Source organism: Ornithodoros turicata, unplaced genomic scaffold, assembly GCF_037126465.1.
Source record: "Ornithodoros turicata isolate Travis unplaced genomic scaffold, ASM3712646v1 Chromosome113, whole genome shotgun sequence".
NCBI lineage: Eukaryota > Metazoa > Arthropoda > Arachnida > Ixodida > Argasidae > Ornithodoros > Ornithodoros turicata.
In genome coordinates this window covers 242,200-265,962 of record NW_026999298.1, presented here as the reverse complement: position 1 = coordinate 265,962, position 23,763 = coordinate 242,200, and the positions used below count along the sequence as shown (strand labels likewise).

General features: G+C 43.8%; 1 protein-coding gene across 2 annotated transcripts in view; it reads left to right on the top strand.

Moving 5' to 3' along the window:
- LOC135371587 (protein dopey-1-like) overlaps positions 1 to 23,763 on the top strand; it is a 98,975-nt gene that overhangs the window by 53,105 nt on the left and 22,107 nt on the right. For both annotated transcript variants that reach the window (XM_064605574.1, XM_064605573.1), the window contains exons 15-25: positions 60 to 252; positions 1,474 to 1,705; positions 1,816 to 1,992; positions 5,951 to 6,076; positions 6,226 to 6,363; positions 10,047 to 10,207; positions 10,266 to 10,332; positions 10,534 to 10,675; positions 12,248 to 12,372; positions 13,984 to 14,093; positions 23,288 to 23,499. In XM_064605574.1, the coding sequence (XP_064461644.1) occupies positions 60 to 252; positions 1,474 to 1,705; positions 1,816 to 1,992; positions 5,951 to 6,076; positions 6,226 to 6,363; positions 10,047 to 10,207; positions 10,266 to 10,332; positions 10,534 to 10,675; positions 12,248 to 12,372; positions 13,984 to 14,093; positions 23,288 to 23,499 (1,683 nt within the window). The remainder of the gene's footprint in view (positions 1 to 59; positions 253 to 1,473; positions 1,706 to 1,815; positions 1,993 to 5,950; positions 6,077 to 6,225; positions 6,364 to 10,046; positions 10,208 to 10,265; positions 10,333 to 10,533; positions 10,676 to 12,247; positions 12,373 to 13,983; positions 14,094 to 23,287; positions 23,500 to 23,763) is intronic.

Genomic DNA, 23,763 nt, shown 5'->3' with positions numbered 1-23,763 from the left:
GAAATATGTCACACAATGCCTGCACTCACCAGATGTTCTTGGTAACTTTTGCTTCGCAGATGTCTCTCTTCCTTGTCAGGCAATGTTTGGGACAGCCATGCTCACGGCTCTTCGTCAGCGGCACAAAGCCCACATGCATACCCATTGGTTGAGCCTGGTCATGTGTTCCCTGCCATACTCTGGGAAATGTCTTACACAAATTGTGCTCTCCGTTGCCAGTCAGATCTGCACAAACCTGGAGTATGTGGTCAGGTAAGGTATGCATTTAGGAATTTACATTTGTGTGTTTGATGATTGAGAGGTGAGTGAGGGGGAACTAAAGAACCGTTTGAGAGAAATACATAACAACTTGTGGCAGCCGGATCAATGGGACAAAAATCTTACAGTATCGTGAGATTTTCATTTCACTGTGATCGTTTCTGCTGGTATGGAAATGCAGCAGTAAACGTGCTTGGTATTCTTCCTCTAGCCCCCTCATTCCTTGCACCCTCATCGGTGACCGTGACAGAGAGCCTCATATGGATCAGCCTTTTTTACCATTTCTCTGGTACACCTGCTCATGCTTTGAAACTCTACAACCATAAATCTGCTGTATTGGAGCTTGCAGTACTAGTATATCGTAACCTTACGCGATATGCTAGATCGCCAGGAGCTGCCCCCCATATCAAAAGACACGATGGTAGAAACTATACCTCCTACATTTGTTGTGACACGGATTCCTCAGTTTGATGTAGCTTTACAGTAATAACCATCCCAGTTTGAAGGCCAGCTTTTCTCTCGTTCATACATGTTCACACATCATCTTGGCACGCCTCTCCTGATAGCTGCTACATACATACCTTCAATCATGTAATGAAGTAGATGAATGACTATGCACTGTCAGCCCAAAGTGTGACATATGAGGAAAGAATGGAGACAGAATGGAATTAAAATAGAAGTAACCAAATGTTCAGAATGTGGGATGGTTTACTGATGACATCTCAGTTCGCAGGTTGTCAGAAAGGGAAACAAAGGTAGCAAATGCTCTGTTCCTTGGACCTGGCAATGCCTGACACATTTCTCGTATTGGCGGGAAACTATATGGCTTCACCATGCTCTCACATGCGGCCATCGTTCCTGACAGTAACGCATAGTTTAGAAGAGCACGTTAGCACCATTAACCGCGATCGTCGGAGATGCCGTTTGGATGCACTTATCACGCGCGATTGTTTCTACAACATTCTTGTTCGGCACCACTTTGATTTCGTCTAAGGCCGTACGTGTCGATATCATCTGTAACAACAGCGAGTTGTTGCTGTACTAATTAGAAAATGAAATGAAAAATGTGTCGAAGCTGAAATGTTAAAAAAAAAAAAGAAAAGATTATTCTATTGTACTGTATTCATTGGTCTTTGTTTTCACTCTTACATTACACGAGCTTGTTTCTGCAATGCTGGTGTCATTGGTTGACAAGCGTGACATTGCCTCCTCCAGGACTGTGGCAGAGCGGAATACAGATGCCGAAGGATGTCCGCCAGATTATTTAATCTCCCTGGTAGAAGGTCTGACCCTGCTGTGCCACTACTGTGTACTGGATGCTTCCGTGCCTGCTGTCACACCACTTACTCAGCAGCCTCCTCCCACTCCTTCCCTTGCGTCTGGAGCGAATGCTTCCCAGATAATCTCCAACCTCATTCATGTGTTCTCAAATACAGACCCTCAAAAGGCAAGCGGCTTGAAGCGATTTTGTTTTTACGTAGCACACTGCATTAAGAAATTACGGACTTTCCTGAGAGCAACTATTTTGTAATTCTTCGTAAAATGGGTTATCCCCAGGATGCTATGAATCGTGAAGGAGGCAGCATGGACCCCATCCTGACGACACGTCGCTCTTTATTGAGTAACCTTCCTCGTCTCTTGGCGGCTTTAGCGTGCGTCTGGGAAGCAACATCTCGAGCTGAGAGAGAACCACCACACAAGAATCAGTCCCTTTGGATCATGGGGGCTCCCAAGGTTACTACTATCTCTATGACTCGTGTCCTTTACAGTTCAGGATAAAGGAGTGCTTGCATAGGCAGGAACGATTGAACGATAGAACATTTCCCTCAGCCATTTGTAGATGATATGTTTTCCATCCATAGTAAAACCACCATTGACAGCATCAAATGTCATTGATTTGCGTGTATTGCATGGATTTGGAGCTAAAACTGCATATTCTGCATTGTTTTATGAGAAGAGCAACAAGTACAAAAGGGGCCGTGAAAATTCATAGTTATTCTAATGCTTACTTTTCATCGAGTAGTGTGTGCTGAGGTCACCTTTGGTAATGATATCCTTCAGTCTTGCCTAATACAGTTTACTCCTGTCTGTGTTCAAGGCCATTTGGAGACATCTGTCCACATTGGCAGTCATACCAATATTGATGGGCTGGAGGATTGTAGTGGCATTCAGTGCAAACAGAGGCATGACAGGAGCTTTTTTGATTGCTTTAGTGTACTGTGGTCATTTTGTCATGACTAGGTGCAGATTTTCGTCCAAATGCATCTTTTATAGTCAGTATGGTTTTGCATCTGGATGATAAACACTTTTTGTCTTGGTTTGAGACCAATCAGAAGGGTTATGTGGTGCATATAAATGCACCACATAACCCTTCTATAACTCTGCATTTCTATTTGTACGTTGTGGCATGTATGGCATGAAAGTGCCGGGATATTCATATTTTGACATATTTTCATGTGCGATCGACGAGAGCTTACTTCTTTTTTCATGGATGGTTTTGGTGGTTTAGAGAGGGTGCTGGGTCATGTTTCGCAAAAATTCTGGTCGGAATCTAATATTTTCCATGCTTTGACGGAGTGAGGTACAGTGTTCAGCCGGTACCCTGGCTGACCCATCGTCCACAGCATGCATGGCTGATGGGACCTTTGCCACATTAGTGTTACCAAGACAGGCGGCGTTCATATTTCAATCAGCATGATGCAGTGCCGCACTCAAAGCCGTGACGAAACAAGCCTGAGCATGGCCAACACGACAAACACGAACATACACATTTGTTCGTGTTGCCCATGCTCAGGCTGGTTTTGTCATGGGTTTCGTCCACCAGCTGTTTTATCAATTACAAACGCGAAGGCTTCAGCGCCATTATTTATATCAGCGGCACAAGTATTCTTTGTTGCGTTCTGCAGACCGGATGCAGCTTTATTTTATTATGCCTAACAAAATACTCTTCTGTTTTTAAATCAGCATTTTGTGCATTACTTTTGTATCAGAAACAACAAAAAACATTGGATATATTGAGAATTTTTGCTGTATATTTAGAAGATTTCAGTGCATATTTTGGCAGTTTTTAGTGCGTATTTATCCGCGCTCTAGTCACGACACGTCTTGTACACATTATTGGGTCGTCCAAGCTTTCAGCATGTGATGTAACTGAATCGGGATTATAATGCAAGACCACTAGAATTCGAAAGGCCATGAAGGTCTGAATTGCTCTATGGGCAGCAGCCCTGCTGGTATCACCATATTTTTACTGAAACTGCCAAGATTGATTGCTATACTGTACATGGGTTCTTTTCCCTAGATCCACAAAGCAAAAAACAGTCATTGTTGAGGTGTGCAACTTTTTAAAGTACTGTCATACATCAGTTTACTGTGCTTTTCATTATTTGACCTGGTACAAGATGCGTTTTGACGCGAGGAGGGGCAGTTAGTAAGAATTATTGATGTAAGCTAAGTTGACAACTGTACTATTGTTTGGTTGACATGTTGCCACCTGTCTGTCTGTTGCTTTGGTGCTTTTAAAGCTTTCAAGCTCAAACTGCATCACGTCACAGACAACATTAATTATGTCACCATTACTGTTGTGTTACAACATTGCTGTTTAAAGCAATGCAGATGCTTGGGTGTACGAGCTGGAAAGCTGTTACAGTGCTAGCATTCGTCAACAGGGCTCTGCTCAGAGCTTAAGAGGGGATGCCAGGGCGTCTTACCCACCTGGAAAACCTGGAAAACAGCAAATTATTGGGAAATTTTGATGCAGCTGGAAAAGTCGGGGGATTGTCAGGGAATTTGTCAAAAAGGCAGCTGAACTCTGGGGAAAGTTGCAGAAAAATGCTGTCATGATGCGCAGTGCATCGCGAGTGCTGATGAGTGGTTGAGCAGCCACACTGCAGCAATGTTGCTGTGTGTAGCAGTTCGCCAATATGACATGCTCAGAGGCAGAAAAGTAGGGCTGTCTTACTAATTTCTCAATAAATTATGTTTTATTAGGGATCTGTATCAAAACGTAGCAGCAGGCACTAAGTTCCCTTTCGTTTTGGTCAGGAAATTCGCTTGAAATAGTCGGTGAAAACCTGGAAAAGTCTGGAAACTTGAAGGCTACAGTTCAGTAGACACGCTGGATACGAGTGAAGCAGTATCTCCAAATCACAATTTTTGTGTGTGTAGATGTTGCCAAACGAACATACGGGTCTCAGCCCAGAGAAAGCTGTAACCATTACAAGTTACTTGGTACAAGTTACTCACTCCTCCGCGGGATTGTGTAGTCCCATAAACACGTGTGACCTCCTTGACTACTGAGATGCAGGGATCTCATGTCATGTTTGGGTTGCCAAAGTTAACTCAGCTACAGAAAAAGAAGGTCCTGACGAAGGCGAATTCTTCCTTTTTGTCCCCTTGTGGACTGCATCTGGTGACTTGTTGGGGTTAAGTTATCTTAGCTTCTCTGAGTTTCTCGACACCACGCGAAGTCCATTATTATATTCCGTTTGCCCACACTTATTTATATTCACCTGCCGATTTTTCTTTCACACTGAGTTCTCACACTAGAACATTTTGCAGACGGAATGTTTCCGCAAAGCCAACTGACGTATTGACGTAAGAAGTGTGGTTTATTCATTGATTAAGCATCCGTACTCACATAAAATATTGTAAATTTACAAACCAGGCCCCACCGTAACGAACATACGGTTGATGATAGTGTGTCTTATTCCATTTCTAATTTGTCCTTCATTTGAAACGGGCAATCCCCTTCAGTGGTGAGTTGCTCACTCTAGGTCTTCTGTTTCTTTGACTTTTTGTTTTGGGCCTTCTGATTGGTTGGTGTTCTAATTTTCAGCCTTTTGGCTTTCGGCCTTCTGATAGTCTGAGATTTTATATGGCTGTTAATTTAATATGCTTCGTCGTATCATGGCGGCACAACAATGGCGGCACAGTGCGCATGCGATATGAGGTGAATATTGTGTAAGTCCAATAGCAGGCCCTGTAGCAAAGTTTTCCTAGCCTGTGCCTCCTATTCTCTCCCTATTCTCAAGGTCTTACCATTATTTTGCTACGACCAACCCAACGCAGATTTCCTCAGACAGGTTTCACGACCTCAATTTGACGTTTCCGCTGCCCGGGAAACCCCTTCTGGGATAGGGTGCTAGAACAGTGACTGCATTCTGCGGAATGGTATTTAGTTCTCTTGTGGCCGGCAATGTGGCGCTACTGTGTGATGGCAAAATGACACGGTTTACGGAGCCGTACACACCTTCAGTTTTTCAATATTGTGAGCAACTGGAGGCATGGAGAGACATGACACTGGCACCAAAATATTCGAGAAAGAATTCTTCGAAAATGCTATCAATTACATTTCACATATGTGCCACAGTAAACAAGCTACGAACTTCCAAAAGTGAGAGACCTAACTTGCAAGCATTTTTCGTAAGGTTCTTAGAAAAATCTGCAATTTTTTTTCCAAATGTCTTCAATGTGAATTGTTTGCAATTTGAAAAACTATCGAGCAAGGCCATTTCTTTCAAATCTGTTTAGTATTAGCTGCGAAAAATGCATTGTTTCTCCCATAGAGAATACATGGGGCCGCCTGAGGTCGTATGCCCTCTTAATTCATGAAAGAACTGATGTTCTGACTGTGACTTCCTTCTTTCACTCTTAATATAGTTTGTATGGTGACCTTGTATGTGAAATGCAGGTTGTGAAGCAACATATACTGGGCTTTCTGAGCCCCATATCCATCAACTATGGTTCCAACTTCATGGCTGCCGTTGCAGTTGTCTGGTATGAACGTCGAAAAAAGTGTAGCACCCCTCAGCGAAAGGTAAGAAATGCTTTCTTCACAAGGCGGCCATATTATATTTTTATGGCTGCTATAAAGCATCACCATATATTTGTGTGCAGTCACTTTGACAATGGAGATTTTCTTGCATACAGCCCAGAAGTAAGTTAAAGTTTCTGAATGTTTTGTAGGTGATACCTCAGTGGAGTGCCGATCAGCTGTTACTTGTGGAATTGGTGTCTGCTATCAAAGTCCTGCCCATGGATAGTGTGGTTCAGCTGGTTAGGCAGGTGATCCGACAGCCGCCTCCTACCAGCAATGATAAGAAGGTTTGTAGAATGAAATCACTTGCAGGTCACGTTGACCTTAAAAGGACTGCCGTATCTATCCTAGTCCGTTACAAAACTACATAGTGCCGTTTTACTTTTTGTTCGTTACTGCCAATAACATCGAAAATCCAATATGAATTAGTGGAGTAGTTTCTGCGCAAATTGATGTACCGTAATTTCACGCGTATAAGCCGCATCGTAGATAAGCCACAGGACACGTTTTTAGGAACATTTTGAAAATTTTTGGGCATTTAAGCCGCACTCGCAGATAACCCTCGGGCAGTACGACGCGGCTAATTTGTGGGACAAAGGAGATCATAGAGAAGGTGATAAACCCTGTGGTCCATACTCCGGGGTCGGCATGGTGTACAACAAAGGAGGTCAGTTCTAGTGTTCTACCAAGATCGGACTGCCTTTGTTGTGTGTTTTTCATGGATCGACGGATCAGTGGCCTTCCAGAAGACCTGAACCACTGTCAACCACTTTCGTTAAAGCTGCTTGGGGGAAGGCACCAGGATGGTGAATCTATTCGAATGTTGACGCGCTGCTGTTACACATTGTTTGTGGATTGGAAGAGCGGTGAAGTTCCAGAGACACTGTCGGCCCTTTCGTTAAAACCAGCATATGGGGAAAATATCAGGGAACAATAGTCATCAGATAAGCCGCACCGGTGGATAAGCCGCAGAGCGCCCACGAGAAAAAAAAAATCACGCATAAGCTGCGGCTAATACGCGTGAAAGTATGGTAATGCATAGCAAGAGCAGAAGATGAGTGTTGAAAGTGTGCCGGAATTCCCTCTCTGGAAAATCTGAGAAAACGTCACTCGGACAAGTCTAATGAGGGTGCAGCCGTAGGGCAGACGTGTAGGAGGGCGTTTGCAGGGCACAGAAAACCATTGATTGGCTTGTGTCACTTCCGGGTTCGCTTGAGACGTGTTTGTACAGCCAGGAGCATAACATCATGTTCCGCACGACAAAGTCACATCGGAACTCACAGTAATAAGTGAAACTATATATTTACTGAGGATGGAGAGGATCTCTCTGTCCAGCCATCCTATCTGCAGCATAGTAATATTTTTGTCGATTGATTGGAAAAGAAAAAAATGGACAGCAATATTTTGAGAGCTGACGAACTAGATTCATTCATAATACTTTCACCTCTTTTCAGTTTCACTGACCAATGTGATCTCGCCCAAGAAATATGTCCACGGAACATTTCACGAGTTTATTTTTAGGCCTATAAAGTACAGCCTTGGCCTTTTTTGTGATACAGTTGAACCTCTCAATAACGAACGGCGATTTAATGAAATCCTCTGTTTAACGAAAAATTCCCATTGCACGCACGCATCCCCATAGATGCCAATGTATTTTTGCACTTGATTGCGCTTGAGATTGAAAGTATCTACTACCATATTCTTCGAATAAGCGCAAGAGTACTGAATGGCAACTGAAAGTCAAAATGTTCCCGTAAATCTGCAGCGAGGCCTAATGAGTCATAACATGTATTGATGTAGCTAGTATGTGTCGCCAGCACATCAGGCCTCCATTCAAAGCGACTCCCTTTAGTCCACCTTATACACACAAACGTTCTGTCCCTTTTGAGTTAGAGTTAACAGGGTCGCACATTGTACAAGAATAATGTTTTACGGTCTTAAAAATCGTATGATTTTAACGAAACGTGAAACGATCTTTGACAAGTAACAAGAAAGGGGGGTGTTTACACTAGGGATCAAAATATCCCGTCTTGTGCTTAAGAAAGTTGACAGGAATGTCAATGTTGCAGCAGAGGCTCTGAATTCTTCAGGTCAAGACTGAGTCCATTTTGTTCTGACGAACCTCATTGGCAACCTTGTACATACATGTGTGTACAAGGTTGTCAATGTTGTCAAGGTTGTCGCCCTTTTAACGCAGAGTGAATTCTTCCGCAGCTTAGTTTGGAATTTGTGTGGCACCATCTATGTTCAAGGGCGTCTGCTATTGGGCATTGAAGCATTGAGAAAATGTTCATGACCCAAACGAGGTTGAAGTGAGCCACGTATGGGGTTCTGTACATTTTATACTCAGCTGTCCAAAGTGAGTTTTTTTGCTCCTCCTCCATTCAGATGCGAATGTCATTGGCCAAATGTTCGGTGGAGTTGCAGGATGCATGGCCTACGGAGGAAATTGGAAACTATTTTTAATTCTGTAATTCGTGGTGAAATCGGGTGCTGTGATATACGCGAGCGTTACTGGATTTTTTTTCTTCCAGCCGGAGGCACACAGTTAAAGAAAGACAGCTAAAAACTTTTTGAAAAAATTCATTATGAAAGAGTGTAGCTTGGCTTGACAAATAACTCAAAAAAATTATCTGTATGCAGCATGTTTTGTAGGAAAAAAAAAGAAAAATGCACCAGAACATTGGCACGTGCATTCCCGTCCAACTCGCCCTGCAGGGTGAAACGAGGAAGAAAGTTGCAAGAGAATAACAGACGTTTCAGAGCCAGCTCTGCTCCTTCCTCAGGAGCATTCTTGTCAAGGTCGGACCACGAAAGCAGCGCTCTCGCTGAGCACTATGATGTCTGCTGATGTCCTATCGACTTTCAAAATGCCTGCATCGTCAACCTTTAGTGTAATCTCATAAAAAGAATGTTCGTAGAGTCCTGGCACATCCAGTCCACCCCAGTCATCCTACGAACCGTTCTGTTGGAGCTTTACCTCGTGTACGTGTCAGCGGCCTTCGCCACGTGACTGAAAAACAGTCCCATGAACCATGTACTTTGAACTACGACAAGAATGCTGCTGCCACCAGCCACCACAGTCACACCTCTGGGAGGAGCTGGGCTGGCTCCGAAACATCGCTACCTTGGTACATGTACCTGTACCTTGGTTGAGATTTTATTCACTCTTGTTTTTACCCAACCAGACACGCTTATGTCGAAGACGTTTACGTTGGGGGAGGCAAACGAAACACATCACCAGTGCATGTCATTACGCTCTAACTAGGTCTAGCGCTTTCTGCTTCTTTTCCTTCTTTTAAGTTTCTCTCCCAGTTCTTTCTATGTAGCGGACAGTGTTTCTCTAAACCAATCAGCGGATTATAATGTAATGACATCAAGGCAGCCCGGGTGGCTAGTAGTGGGCATTGCTACTGTTGCGAATGGTCGTGATTTTTAAAATTTAACTTTGCGGTATTTATGCATCTGTCAAATAAATCACTTTGCATTGTGCATTTTATTTATTTATTTATACTCGTAATTTTTAGTAACAAGGCCCAAATGGTGTAACAGAAAATGTACTTTTGCACTCCAATAATATTTACATCACACACACACATACAAACTGCTTGAAAATACTGCACGTGATATGTGACACAACATAATACGTAATTGGTATTGAAGACAAATTGGGTTTAAGCCCGAAAGTTGAGATCTTACTTATATGCTGTGCGTACCAAAGGCTTTGATGTAGATACTTTAGAAGGCTTTGTGAATTATGATTTGTACGTCACTCGATCCTCTTTGTGAGAACCTCAGGATCAGACACTGACTATGGTTTTCTTCGGGATGCCAAGCTTCTTACGTGCTTTTGAGCAAAGTGACACTGTGGCAGAGTGCTTCCTTCACTGCAGTGTTACATCACTTTTCTCGCACACCGCTCAGGACTGATAGATGCTGTAGCCCACAGGTCTATGATATCTCTTTGCAGAAGCGAGTGCCCCTGGAAGTAAGCATGCTGCAGTTTTTCTTGGCCTATATGACAAACATGCCTGGCACTCAACTTCTTGAGTCGTGGAGTTCTCTCCTTGGTCTTTGGAAGGATGGCTTACAGCTCACAAGCATGCCTCTGGTACAATTTCATCTCCTAGGGTAAGCCCTTGGTATTGTGTATACGTATTACGTTCATTTTGGCAACCTCTTCCTTTAGCCTGTTGAACGAGTTTGTCCAAAAAGCTCCACTATTGGAAGATAAGAAGGATCAGAAAGACTTGCAGGTGAGGAAACCTCTCACACTGATCGGTCGTAGAATATAAAGTGTCTTCTTTTCAACTTATAAGTGACAGGTATTCAGGTGGATAAGCGTTACACCTTGCCTTATTTATAATTGCGTAGTATACGGAACAAGGTGTGTTAGAAGCTAAGAGTGTGCACCAGTGACAGAAAAGAGCAGTAATGACTGCGCGTACACATTTCAGGACATTGCCCAAAAGGTAATAGATGCCTGTAGCACAGTAGCAAGTGCAAGCTTGGAGCAGACAACTTGGTTAAGACGTAACCTGGCTGTTCGCCCTGGGCCACAGCCAGATGTTCTTGGAAGCTTGGATGGTGATGCTGATGGTAACTGCAAGATTTCAGTTTATTGTTTCTGAAGTAAAACGTGCGCATTACGCGGTGCAATTTGGTGCCTCCTACACATTATAAGTAGGGAGTGACTTTTTCGGGTTAAATGCCTTTCTCAGATTCGGGGGGTAAAAATCGATCGCTATTTTTAGATCTGTAGTTCGGGGAGAGATTGGGCTATAATTGTGCCTTCGGGTGTTATTGGGTGTTTTTTGTTTCTCCTCTTGTCTACTACGTCCTTTCCTATTTTGTTTTCTTTTTTTGGGTGACCTACCAGCGCTAATACCCGAAGGCATCGACAGTGCTGACACACATGCGTATATTTCTGGGAACGTAAGTGACCCATTCTTTCATGTGCTACACGTGGCGACCTTTGTTCGTCTCTAGTGGAAGCGTCACTTGAGGATTTCATAGTGACTGGTATTCGCAGAGGAATCGAGTTTAACCCGAATTAGTCGGAGGTCAGTTACGGGGGGAATAACCGGGCGGAATCGGGTTTAACCCGAAGAAGTCAAGAAGTCTCCCTAATTATAAGTGGTAGCGTATCTATTGTGGGTTCTATCTTTGCATTCTATATAAGCTTTGATTCATAGGTTGGAGGTTCGGACACTGTCGAGGACACCAGCAACTTGGTGGCAGCTAACAAGTTGCTTAGACACACCTTCCGCCAACATTGGAATAATGTTAAATATGAGATGCTGAGATTCTGGTGCACGATAAACTGTGGTGTGGCTCATTCGCGATCGTAGCTGTCTTCTTGTGTCAAGCTGCAAATTATCGCAAATTACTAGAGAGGCTAGTGGTTGATTACCATTTACGAAGGTACTGCTCTTTACGGAAAAGCTCCCCAAAGAAAAACAATTGTGTCAGTCACTGTGCAAAATATTAAAGTAAGCATTGCACACAATTATGTACATGTACAGCAAAACCTCAATACTACTACTACTGGTTTGTTATTTGAGTAGCTAAACATACAAACACATTTTCTAGCCTTCCTTTTAACTACTATTATAACTAGGGGCACGCATAAAACATAGGTAAAAGGCTCGTTACCAAGTTTATAACTCAACAGTCTACAAATAGAGGGGTATTTAAAAGAAATTTATATGTGGTTAACTGCTTAGTCAATACACGAGTCCACTGAACCAAATTTTCCACAGTAACCAAAGAAAGCAGTTCCTCATGCAACTCTTCTTTAGGAGACAGATAGATCCATAAGTGAGCTATGTGTTCGATGGTAAGTCACTATCATGCAGAAGCCATTTTCTGCCAGTAGGAACATTTTACGAGGCAATGAAAAGCAGGAATTAGGCAAAATCTCCGTTTTAATTAGGCAGCTATTCAATGCATTGAAGACATAGCGTGCTAAACAGAAATTTGAAATAAGTTTGAATTAACTGAAAACATGAAATAACTCATTTTTAATTAAGGTGAGTCTACTGAATTGCATCGTATTTTCCAGTTCCCCGTTCCCGCTCACAAGGATATATTTTGTATTTCCTCGTCATCACCTGTGTATGTGTTTTGATGCAAAAGAGGCATATCTTTAAGAAATGTATGTCATTTCAGATCCAGGCACAACCACAGAAGCAAAGCCCATGGTCGAAGTACAACTTCCAGAAAGCGTACCTGTGACTAACAGTTCATCCTCTCATGCACAGTACAGCGTGCAGGCCCTCTGTGTGCTTTCTGAGGTGAGTCTTGCACAATGATGTGGTATTAATGCAGGTAGTGATTAATGCAGGTAGTACGTTACGTCAATTGAAGTGATGTGGCGCACAACGCTGAAAGGGGCATCATCTGAAAAGGGAGATCATATAGGTAACAGATCACAAAGCCAAAAGTGATAGCCTGTATAGTATAAAAGGTTTCACATTGCCAAGAGTGAAAATTATGGGCAGAGTAGCACAAGAGATGAAATGGTGTACATGTAACAGAAGGACCCAAGTAGTAAACAATGAGAGATTAGCCGTGGCATGCTATAAACACGGACAACACAAACGCATAAGCCTCTAATGCCGAGAAGACCTAGGTTTGAATCCTGGCATTAGCACCTTTTTCCTGAGTTGCTTGATTTGAGTAGAGTAGCGTTCCCTGTCGTGCACAACACAATCAGTTGCGTGCAATGTATGGACGCAGAAGTAACAGGAAATTCGATACAGCAACTGATTCGGGATGTTTGAATGTAACAAAATTCGAGGCGATTGCAATTTCTTTTTTGGTACAGTCAAGCCTTGTTGTAGCGAAGTCACACGGGAACCGCAACTTTGTTCATTGTAGTGTCATGTTGTCAATACATCAATCATGTATGACATGACATGATGACATATGTCATGCCTAAAATCTGCACCATAATAAAATGTCACATTTTTAGGCCAATACATGCCCGAGATTGAGCACCCATCTTTCCGTTATACAGTAAAATCTCGTTAATTCGGATTTCAAAGAACCGCAAAAACAATCCAAGTTATCGGGGCTTTCGAAATAACGAATTTACGCCCAAAAAACGCTCATCTTTATTTTTTTTACATCCGCTGCGCTCACAAAGGTTTATTTATGAAAAAACTGGTCAATAATGTCCTGTTTCCCAGATGTTGTCACGCGAATAACGAGTTTCCGGACGCCCGCAAGCAGTTCCTCAGCACAGGCACCATTGGGGCCACCGTAGAAGAAGCTTTCGGCTTGGGAACATATCAGAGGTCCACTGAGTGGTAGTTTTGCATCGCAAGCGTTGGTTATTCACTTAAGAAGTGTGTCGTCAACTTGTGGATGAGCAGCGGTGCAGAACCTCTTCCTCTTTCCTCGAAACTTTTCACTTTCGTAAGCTTGGAAGATCTGTGCCTCGTTTTTAACACAAGTCCCCAGTGTGCTCCGGTTAATTCCGAACTTCCGCATTAGTTCTTGCCGAGAGAGCCCATCCTTCTGGTCTTTTTCCCTCGTATTTTCCTCTTTTTGCGTGAGCAAGCATTGGCCTTGTGCAGTCCGAATGCCCCCATTGAAGTATGAATGGCACAAGGAGCAGTGAGGAAGGGCAATATGCGGCACGCATGCAGTACGAGAGGGAGAGAGAAGGAGATAGGGTGATGACCTCTCTCGATGGGAGCTTGTGCCGCTCGTTTTCGTGTTGTGACGGCCGATTGTCCGTCCCGAAATCCGCATTATGCGGAGTTTTGCGTACGTTTTGCGATACCAAGGTGTAAGTGTATCATGGTTATCGCACACTGTGCTTGCCTAATTGTAGTAAAATGTCACGGTGATGGCAAAATGGTACATCACTTACTATGACTAATGCGCAATTGTTTCAGTTCCTGGCCCCAGTTCTGGACGTTGTCTATGTGAGTGAGGAGAAAGAGAAAGTGGTGCCGCTTCTTACGAGCATTATGTTCTATGTCACTCCCTACCTCAAGAATCGCACGTAAGTGTACATGTGCTGCAAGCTTTTCTCTGATTCAGAGTTGGGTGCTTTTAGGGCAGTTCCTCTTAAATAATAACAACTCGAAGGATGCAATAAGTTTTCATCTGTGTCATTTTGTTGCAAAAGTCTGAGGAGAGATTGTGCCATTCACAGAGAATATTGGATTGGATCTGTTCTAGTGGTTTTACACGAAGCTCCAAAGCCAGCGTAGTGCAGCTGCCAGGACTGAGTAGCGTGTGAAGAAATTATTATGTTTTTAGCGGGGGGAATTTATTACTTGGGTTGGGGGACTGAATGAGAGTGGGTGCATGTGGCAGAGAAGTTTTGGCGCCGCACGACACTGGCCATCGTCACCGCAGCGCGCTACGCGAGTTGGTTTGTTCCGCGTAACTTGGTTCAGCTAGCATCAGTTGGCTCATCAGCCCTGGCTCTCATGTACTGACCACTGTGTATAAGTACCGTGGCACTATGTGCAGCACCATTTGGACGAGCTACCAAAACTTGTTTTCGCGTCTAGGGTTAACCCTCAATTACTGGTACGATGCCAACAGGAGCTGCACCAATAATGTCCAAGTTTTTGTCAAATATTTGTTCCCAATGTTGGGGGGGGAGAATTTTTCTCGGGGGGGAGAGTCGTGGGTATCAATATGTGCGCTCTAAATTCATATGAATTCAGGTGGAAAAACTTGCAGTATGCTATGCCATGACCAACTTTGGATTTGGTCCGAGTCAGCCAATAAAACCAAGCACGACCAACTTGAATTGCTCCGAATCGGTCCCCGACTGAAAACTCGAGAAAGTTGGTGGTGTTCTAGCCAATCACAACAAGGAACATGATCTTGCAGGTGACGTCTTTCTGGCACGTGTCTTCTAGAGTGTAGCCTGGACAAAGGGAGGACAAAGCTCCTGTGGCATAATGGTTAAAATGATCTCTTTCCACGCAGAGACTGGTTGGTGACACGGGTTCGAACCCTGTCACAGGCTGAGCCGTCTGAGGTTTTCCCTGAGGTTTTCTGAGAACTTTCCAGACAAATGTCGGCACAGTTGAAGTCGGCCCACGACGCATACTAACTTCCATGTCCCCCACTCACTCCTGATGTCCTCTCTCCATCTGTCCATGTCTGTATGCCTCTTCTAGCCTCAGTTGTTACGTGGCACTAGCGTAGAAAAAAAAGCGGGTCATTTATTAACAGAATATGGCCCTATCGTCGAGGGAGCAGACTCAAAATTGGTCGGTGCTTGGAGCAGCTGAGTTGGTACGTGCGAAAGTGGAGACAGCAGCATCTCCAAGTTGGTCATAAAATCGTGGTTGGAGTGTGTGGAGAAAGTTGTCCCGTGTGAATGCAATCTTGGGATAAAACCTGAAAATGAACCTGCCAAAGTACAACATCAGTCACCAATTCAGGTACTGGAGAAAAGGTCGGATGGCTGCTACATTTTCATAGATTCTATTTTTCCCAGATACAGACTGGTCTTCTAGGTCTGACTAGACAGCCTAATCAAATCCTGAGCAGACCAGCTTTTCTACATCTGTAGTCTTTACCTAGGGCCTTTTGTTTTAGAGTTAAACCCGATAAAACCCGGTTGTACCCCCTGAGTTGCATCAGCGTCGCTCAGGGTAAAACCCAAAAACCTCCCAAAATTGACTCTGCAATGTGCCAAATCAGTCACCGATACGGGCACTGGAGGGCGCTAGGTGTTGCACATACAGCACAGCTATTCCACATCTTGCGTTCATCTCAAATGTGCAAAGACCGTTTTTTAATTTCGACCCGAAAATATGCTCTTTCGTCCAGTATTGCCTGTTTCACGGCTCCTGAAATGAAACTGCCCCCCCCTTAGACCCTGGACTAGCTCCTCTTTGAGTTCCAGGATCAACCCAATTACATCGAAACCTGCGTTCCTAAAATGGGTGGCCTACCCGTGGTTCTCGCTCCTCCCTGTCAGAGCTGTCTAGGATAGACAAATATGTTGATCTGTGGGCTTGGTACATGCCATCAAGTAAGCGACAAAGAGACTGACACGAAAACACAACAAGGTCAGCTTCAGTCAGTAAAAGTAGGGGTGTGCGAACCCAATATTTGAAGTCGAATGGAATACAGAATCTAATGGAGGAAAAAATGTTGAATACCGAATCAAGTATAGAGTAGTCACGCAGAGTTTACAATACATGCTTTTTGTGCCAAAAGTTGAAAGTTTCTAGCCCATGGCTTTAGTATAATTTTTCTGGCATTAACTGTCACAAGAGACACACTTAATTCTTCTGTGGGAAGTCCCTACTCTTGAATGTAACATGAACATGATAGTGTTTCCTGCTTTACAAGTAAATACATTCCTGGGGTAATTATCTTGCGTTGAAAATCTGATGTCTGTCAGTGGCATATCACACAAACGAGGTTGCAGTTGCTTCTCAACATCCATAGGTCACCTTTGAAACAAACAAATTGGTGTCGTGCCTCAGCTTAGTCGTGAACGTCTTTTAGCTTCTTTGTTGGAGTGTGTGTATCTCACCTGGGGAAGTTACCGTAATTTCACGCGTATTAGCCACGGCTTATGCGCCATTATTTTTTCTCACCGGCACTCTGCGGCTTATCCACCGGTGCAGCTCATTTGATTACTACTGTATTTTCCCCATACGCCGGTCTTAACGAAAGGGCTGACACCGTCTCTGACCAGCACCACCCTGCCAATGCACAAACATGAGTAACAGGGGCGCATCCACATTCAAGTAGACCTGGTGCCTGGTATTCCTGGTGCCTTCTGTCAAGCAGCTTTAACGAAAGTGGTGATATTGTTTCGTGTCTCCTGGAAGGCCAGTGACCCATCTATTCATGGAAAACACTCAACAAGGGCACAATCCGATCTTGATAGAACCCTAGAACTGACCTCATTTGTTTGACACCATGTCAACCCCAGAGTATGGACCCCAGGGTTTATGGCCTTCTTTACGATCTCCTTTGTCGCACGATTAGTGGCGTCATATTACCCGCTGTTTATCTGCGAGTGCGGCTTATCTGCCCAAACATTTTCAAAACGTTCCTAAAAATGGGCACTCCTCTTGGAGTGATGCTACCGTGGTGCCTGCAAACCCAGCCTTGACGAAGCAGTTCCTCACTGTCGTGCTGCTCATATCATTCCACGCCCCATAAAGAATTTTGATCGCATTTCTCACAGTTATTGTCATGGGAGCTCGTTTCTGATCAACGTCAAACACTAACCTCGAAACAAGACGTTTCCGACACATGCTCTTCAGAGACCAAATGGTACCTCGATATAGGTTGCGTTATCGAAGCGTTATTCTGAGGGAGGAATAACAGCCAAACAGACCACAACGGCATTGCTATATAGCAGTCTATTGCTATATCTTGAGAGCTGAGCTGTTATCCGAGACCAGAAGCACTTGCCTGCCTTGCTGTTGCGTGTCACTGTCAAGGGCCATTGCCCACTGTTCAAAAAGTTGTTGTGACCCACACCTTTCCATTTGCAAAGTACTCAATCGGCAGACGTTGGATTGCCTTAAAACAACGTGGCTTCTTGGGCTTCCCGTTGACAACCCGCTTTTGCTTGTCTGAGCTGTCCATGTTAGCGGCACACAACACTTTGCTGCGCTTCCCTCCATGGCACGACTCACCTTTCATTCCTAGGGAGTAACTTAAAGAATAGTCCAGTTTCATCAGCATTGTAAATGTTAGGGGTATGCGAATCCGAATATTTTAAGTCGAATCGAATGAGGATAAAAATTCAGAATACTGAATCGAATATCGAATATTCATGCGAAGTTTACAATATGTGACTTTCGCACTAAAAGTTTCCATTTTGTAGCCCATGGCTTTAGTGTAATTTTTCTGGCATTAACTGTCACAAGAGAGACACGCAATTATTTTGTTTAAAGCCCCTACTCTTTAATTTTACATCAGAGTGCTTCCTGCTTTTTAGGTGAGCCTACACTTACTGGAGTACTGGAGTGGTTACCTTCAATTTCAAGGTTTTATGTCCGGCAGTAGCATGTTGTACGGATGAGGCTGTAATTGTTTCAGACAACCACAGGCCATTTGTGAAACAAACGAATTGGCATCCTGCCTCACCTTTGCCATGAACACCCTTTAGTTTCTTTGCACTCGCCCTAGGAAGTTGCACGACTGAAATTTTAGATGTAAAGGACATCTTTAAGACACCTTTCTTGTTCGTGGGCTGTAGTCATTATTCAAGATTGCTAACTTTTTAAAGGCAACCTCACAGACATCAAATCAAAGTCCCTCGTCGGCACTGCTAAACTGCATGTGGGAGGGGCGCCACCTCTTCCACAGACGATGTCTACAAAACTAACTTTGGATAGCGTTATCTTAAACGAAACACCGTCCTGCCTGTGTTTGTCCTCCAACAAGAGCAAAGCAGGCTTCACCTCATGCACGGAAGCATCAGATGAAGCCCACTTTCGGGTTGTGTCGTTCATATTCGTGGAATAGTCGAATATTCGAAAAATCGAATATTGGATATTCGATTCGCGAATCGAATAGTTCGAGCGTTTGAAATTCGATTCGAATTCGAGAATTCGAATATTCGCACACATGTCCACTTCATCATATTGTCGCAGTGAGGGCGCAACATTGTCCTTTCACAGCTCTCTTGGTCGACGGCGGAAGCTTCACCGGCTGGTGCACGGCAAGTGATTTTGTGGCAAGTCTTCTGTGAAACCTGTGAAAATCTGTGAAACCAACAAGAGCTTGTACTGAAATCTTCTTGCTTGTGGGCAAGAGGAAACACAAAATCCATCACCTTTCTTTGCACCTGAGTCTGGCAGATTCCTTGCTCTGATATCTTCCAACTGTACAAGGAGAGCATCTTCAACGGCGGGAAAAGTACAGTTCCGCAACTTTTTCAGACTGCTTGCCACTGCTTGAACTGTTGCCAATGTTCTCACGGGCTTTGAGGATCGACGAAAGGGTGTTTGCAGGAATTCCATATTTCTCTGCAATGTCCTTCTTCCACTTCCCACTGTCAACTTCTCGGAAAATGTCTATCTTCATGTTCAAGGATGAGGCTCTCCGTTTTCTCAACATCACCGAGCTCGGAGACGCAATGTGAAGGCACACAGAAGCATGTGGTTGTCGAGAACGTAACTGACAAAATACACGAGAAGGGATCGGAATGTCATCAGGCTGAGGGTGAGCCTTCTGGGCGCAAGAGCTGAAAGGGTCGAACGTGCACCCCATGGAGTCGTTGCAAAGTTGGTTGGCCTCGCACTCCGCCACTTTGGCCGCTCTCTCGACCTAGAAACTAATAGCGTGAAGAGCTTTGTTCATCGCTTATCGCACTCTGAATTCATCGGGAGGGTATGCGAAGTCGCTTCGTTGTAACCAAAGATTCCCAGGAACCTTGGGAAGCTAGGATCATTGTAAAAGAGGGATTCCCATAGAAACAAAGCGCGACCAACCAAACTGAAATAAAACTCTATATTTATTAATTTATTTATTTATTTGGGAGATACTACTGGCCTCCATCTAGAGGCCAAAGTAGGAGCAGTACAATTTAAGAAACAAAGAAATCAAGCGTTCAACGATCATTGAAAGAAACAAGTGAAGATACAAATTGATCCACTGATTCCGATGAGACCACATCATCCGGTAAGCTATAGGGACTGTGCGACAAACTGGTGGCGCCGCGGTGCGGCCTCCGGAGAAAGTACCTTGCGTGATAGCTGCCGGGTAGCCAGCTTTGTTTACATGTGAAGTGCGGGTATCTTTTTTTGCCACAGCATCGCTAACTGTGCCAGCACCTAAAAGAACTCTTCATTAGGGACCAGATGCTTCACTTCTCGTGATTTCTACGCTTCCAATACCACCGAGGTCACTAGACTCGCAGCGAATAACGTTTGTGACGCGCGTTCGGCCATTGCATGAGGTGTGCACAACATGAGCGAATACATTCTATTTCTTTTGTTCTAGTTTCGATGAAACTGAATGAGGACCTGCAAAATGATCAATGATTTACAGTTGCCACTTTCGTGACGGTGAAACGCCGCTGGATACTATATCACCGTCAAATGCACCGACGAAACGGCAACCTATTTCGAGACAATGATTGAGGTGTTTCGTCGCCAGTGCCCAGAGCCGATATTGCTCCCGGTATGACGAGTCTCACAGTGAGAACAGAAGTTCTACATTGTCCAAAAGGTTTAGTATTTACTCACCGACCATTTCACAGCTGTCGTCCCGCAAGCCTACGGCGGTAGCCGAGGTAAAAACTCATATACTTTCTTCTTTGAGGATCTCTTTAGAGTTATTGTATCTGAAGATACTGGAAAAACTGCAGTACAAGTTCAGGCAATAAGTTGTGACCCCACGTGTTTATTTGTATGGATAAAACGGACGCACGATGTAAATTTCAGTGACGAAGCTATGTGTGTGCAAAGACGACGAAAGGAATACAAGACTCAGTCAAAAACATGATATTACAAATGGCTGGAGTCAGAGGAATACACGTATATAGCCTTCGCTAGCAAGCCATTTTGTGAGGAGTCAAATAACCATCCTCTCGACGTATCACTTACATGTGTTTTGACCGGGCAGACGCGAGTGGCTGTTCTCCTTCCGTACTGTTAGATGCATTATAAATACGGTGGTTGCTTCTGTGCAGTTTGTCTCCATTCTCTTCGTTCGCGCCCCAGAAAGGTTCCACATTATTTGCAATTCGAAAATTAGCCCTTCTGATTACGGCGGTCGCCACGCAAGCTACGGTTCCACTTGAGAATGCATTGAACGGGCGGCGTGGTATCACGTCGGATACGTCCAAGATCGCCGCTGGCGGCGCTGTCGCGACGGAGCAGCGCGCCCCCTTTAGGTGTCGCACGGTCCCTATTCCACTCAGTAATAGTGCGAGGGAAAAACGAAAACCTAAAAGCATCAATTCTGCAACTGTATGGCTCGATATAATACCTGTGCGTACTACGTGTTGGCCGCCTGGCAGGTAACTCTTATGTAGCTGCATGTGTCAATGTTGATTTTTCCATTGATAACATTATACAAAATCTAGCTACCTTGCGTCAATGATCCACTGTTTCTAGCCCTGCTTTACCGTAAAGGTCTGAAACAGAGCTGAGTTGCCCAAACCTGTTAAAAACAAATTGCAGTGAACGCTTTTGAACTGTCTCAATCCGAGAAATGTTCCTTGAGGTAGACACATCCCATACTATGTTAGCATCCTCTAAGATAGGTCTGATATATGTTTTGTAAGCAGTTAGTTTGGTTTTCCAGGTAGCTAGTTTTAGATTGCGCTTTAAAAACCATAATTTACTGGAAGCCTTTCGGACAATGTGGTCTACGTGCAAATTCCAAGATAAATCGTGCGATATTGTATCACCCAGATGTCTAAAAATATTCACGTACGCCAAGACATGGGAGTTAATCTTATAATCATAACAAAGGACTTCCTTTTTCCTAGTTATACAGATACAGACTCATTTTTTGATAGTTAACACCATTTGCCAGGAATCACACCAAGTAACAATTTTCTGCAAGCAGTTGTTCAGCAAAAGTTGGTCCTCATCCGATTGAACCGGACTATAAAGAATACAGTCGTCGGCGAAAATTCAACATTGGACAGGAATGTCTCGTAAAATATCATTAATGGAAATTAAAAACAGAATTGGTCCTAAAACTGAGCCCTGAGGAACCCCAGACTGAACGGCTGTGCACTGCGAGCGTGATGAGTTAATCTGTAGAAATTGTTGCCTGTCAGAAAGGCAATAAGCAGACGACCATTTGATTAAATTAGAATTACCTAATACCGAACTAAGCTTCTGTAATAATTTTCTGTGTGACGCACGGTCGAAAGCCTTGGACAAATCCAAGAAAATAACGTCTGTTTGGCCACAATCGTTAAGTATGTTGGAGAAATCATGTACAGTCTCGATTAGTTGCGTGACTGTTGACAGACCCACACGACAACTTGGTACATAATAAGTGAAAATTCGTAGTATCCGAGTTCTTTGTAACAAGGTTAGACCGTATTTTCTATTAACATAAAAGGAGTAGGGAAGCTAGCTTATGCAGAGACGCCAAAGTGTACGCCGCCTTTTACCTCTTGCTCATTGTGTATTAAAGCTTGTTTCCTGTTTCGTGAGTCTGTGACGTATTCTCCTCGTCCTGTGTTTTCCCGCAAACTCGAGGCGATGTCTATGATCTATTATGTTCCTCAACAATGTTCTCCCAATGGCAGACTTTACTGACTGTGTTAGGCGCTCGTAGAAACCACCCCACCATTGGGTCCATTCCACGATGTAATTCCTATAACTTAGACTTGAACTCTCTTGAATGTCTTCATGCTGTCTGACACGTCCCTCTATGAACTGTAAACCATGAAATGCCGGTAGAAACTTGGTGGCAGACATACCCTCGCAAAGCTTGAGGTGTACAGCTCTGGTGTCCTCATGCATGAATATGTCTCTTTTGTTAAGTCTTTATTCCTCGTTTTAGTCTCAGAGGTCCCACAAAGTCGACACCTGTAACCTAAGAAGGATGACACACTCTTTTGCGGCCTAAAGGAAGTTCAGTTGATAACATAATTATCTAAGTTCCACTTAGATAACATAACTGAGATTGTTCCTGTTTCCTTGTGTTAGAGTTCCTTATCACTTGCTTGATCTGCTGCATGAATTATCCAGAACTTTTCCTAACTTGGACAAGTGTACCCTGTACCCTGGAATGAAGCACTCAGTGATGTGATGCCCAGATCAGCAGGCGAACGGTGTTTTTCGTTTGTTGTCATCCATTGACACTTGTGCCTTCTCTGGCAGTGCAACAACATATCTGTTATTTTTAAAGTCAATGCGTATTGGATTTTGGGACCCAGTGCTGTGTAATCACCCACAAAGCAATCTCCTTGATGTTTTTAGTACGTTGCAACGCAAGTATTGAAATCTATTTGCCATTCCTCCAGCATTTGTTTGAGGTATCCGGTCCTTGATGTACTTCCGCACCTTAACATGTGCACATATGCCACGGAGTGGAGCATGAAAGGCATGTTCTGTAGCTATCTGCTAACCTTAGCTTGTCGGAAAATTTCCCCGCTTAAAGACATTGCACAAAACAAGTGCATTGCTCGTGTACATCCATGTGCTTGACATCACAGTCGTGCTGTACAGCACATAGTATGTATGATACACGTTATGAAACAACGTGCTCTTATGATTGCAGTGCTCACAATATCCCTAGCTTCCGAGCATGCTCTCAACTGGTGGCCAGCTTGTCAAGCTACCAGTACACACGCAAGGCTTGGAAACGGGATGCACTGGAGCTTCTGCTGGACTCTGCATTCTTTCAAATGGACCACCAGTGCTTGCGGCACTGGCAATCTATTATTGACCACCTGATGACCCATGACAAAACCACATTCAGAGATTTTCTGGGTATGTTATTATAATACCCTTTTAACGAACCTTGGATGAACCCTGCTATACCTAGGTTTAGTGTTTTCATCTTCTGGTATAAGATATGATATCCATCTGTTTCCCCTAATCCCATTCAATCACATACAGTACTATATACAGTGTGTCCACCGTAATTATATAAGTAATTTTTAAAAATAGAAAAATCACTTTTTCCAAGTTTTAACCAATGGCAATGTGCTCTACGCCTAAAGGCCGACCTTAAGATGGATCAGGCAAGCTTCT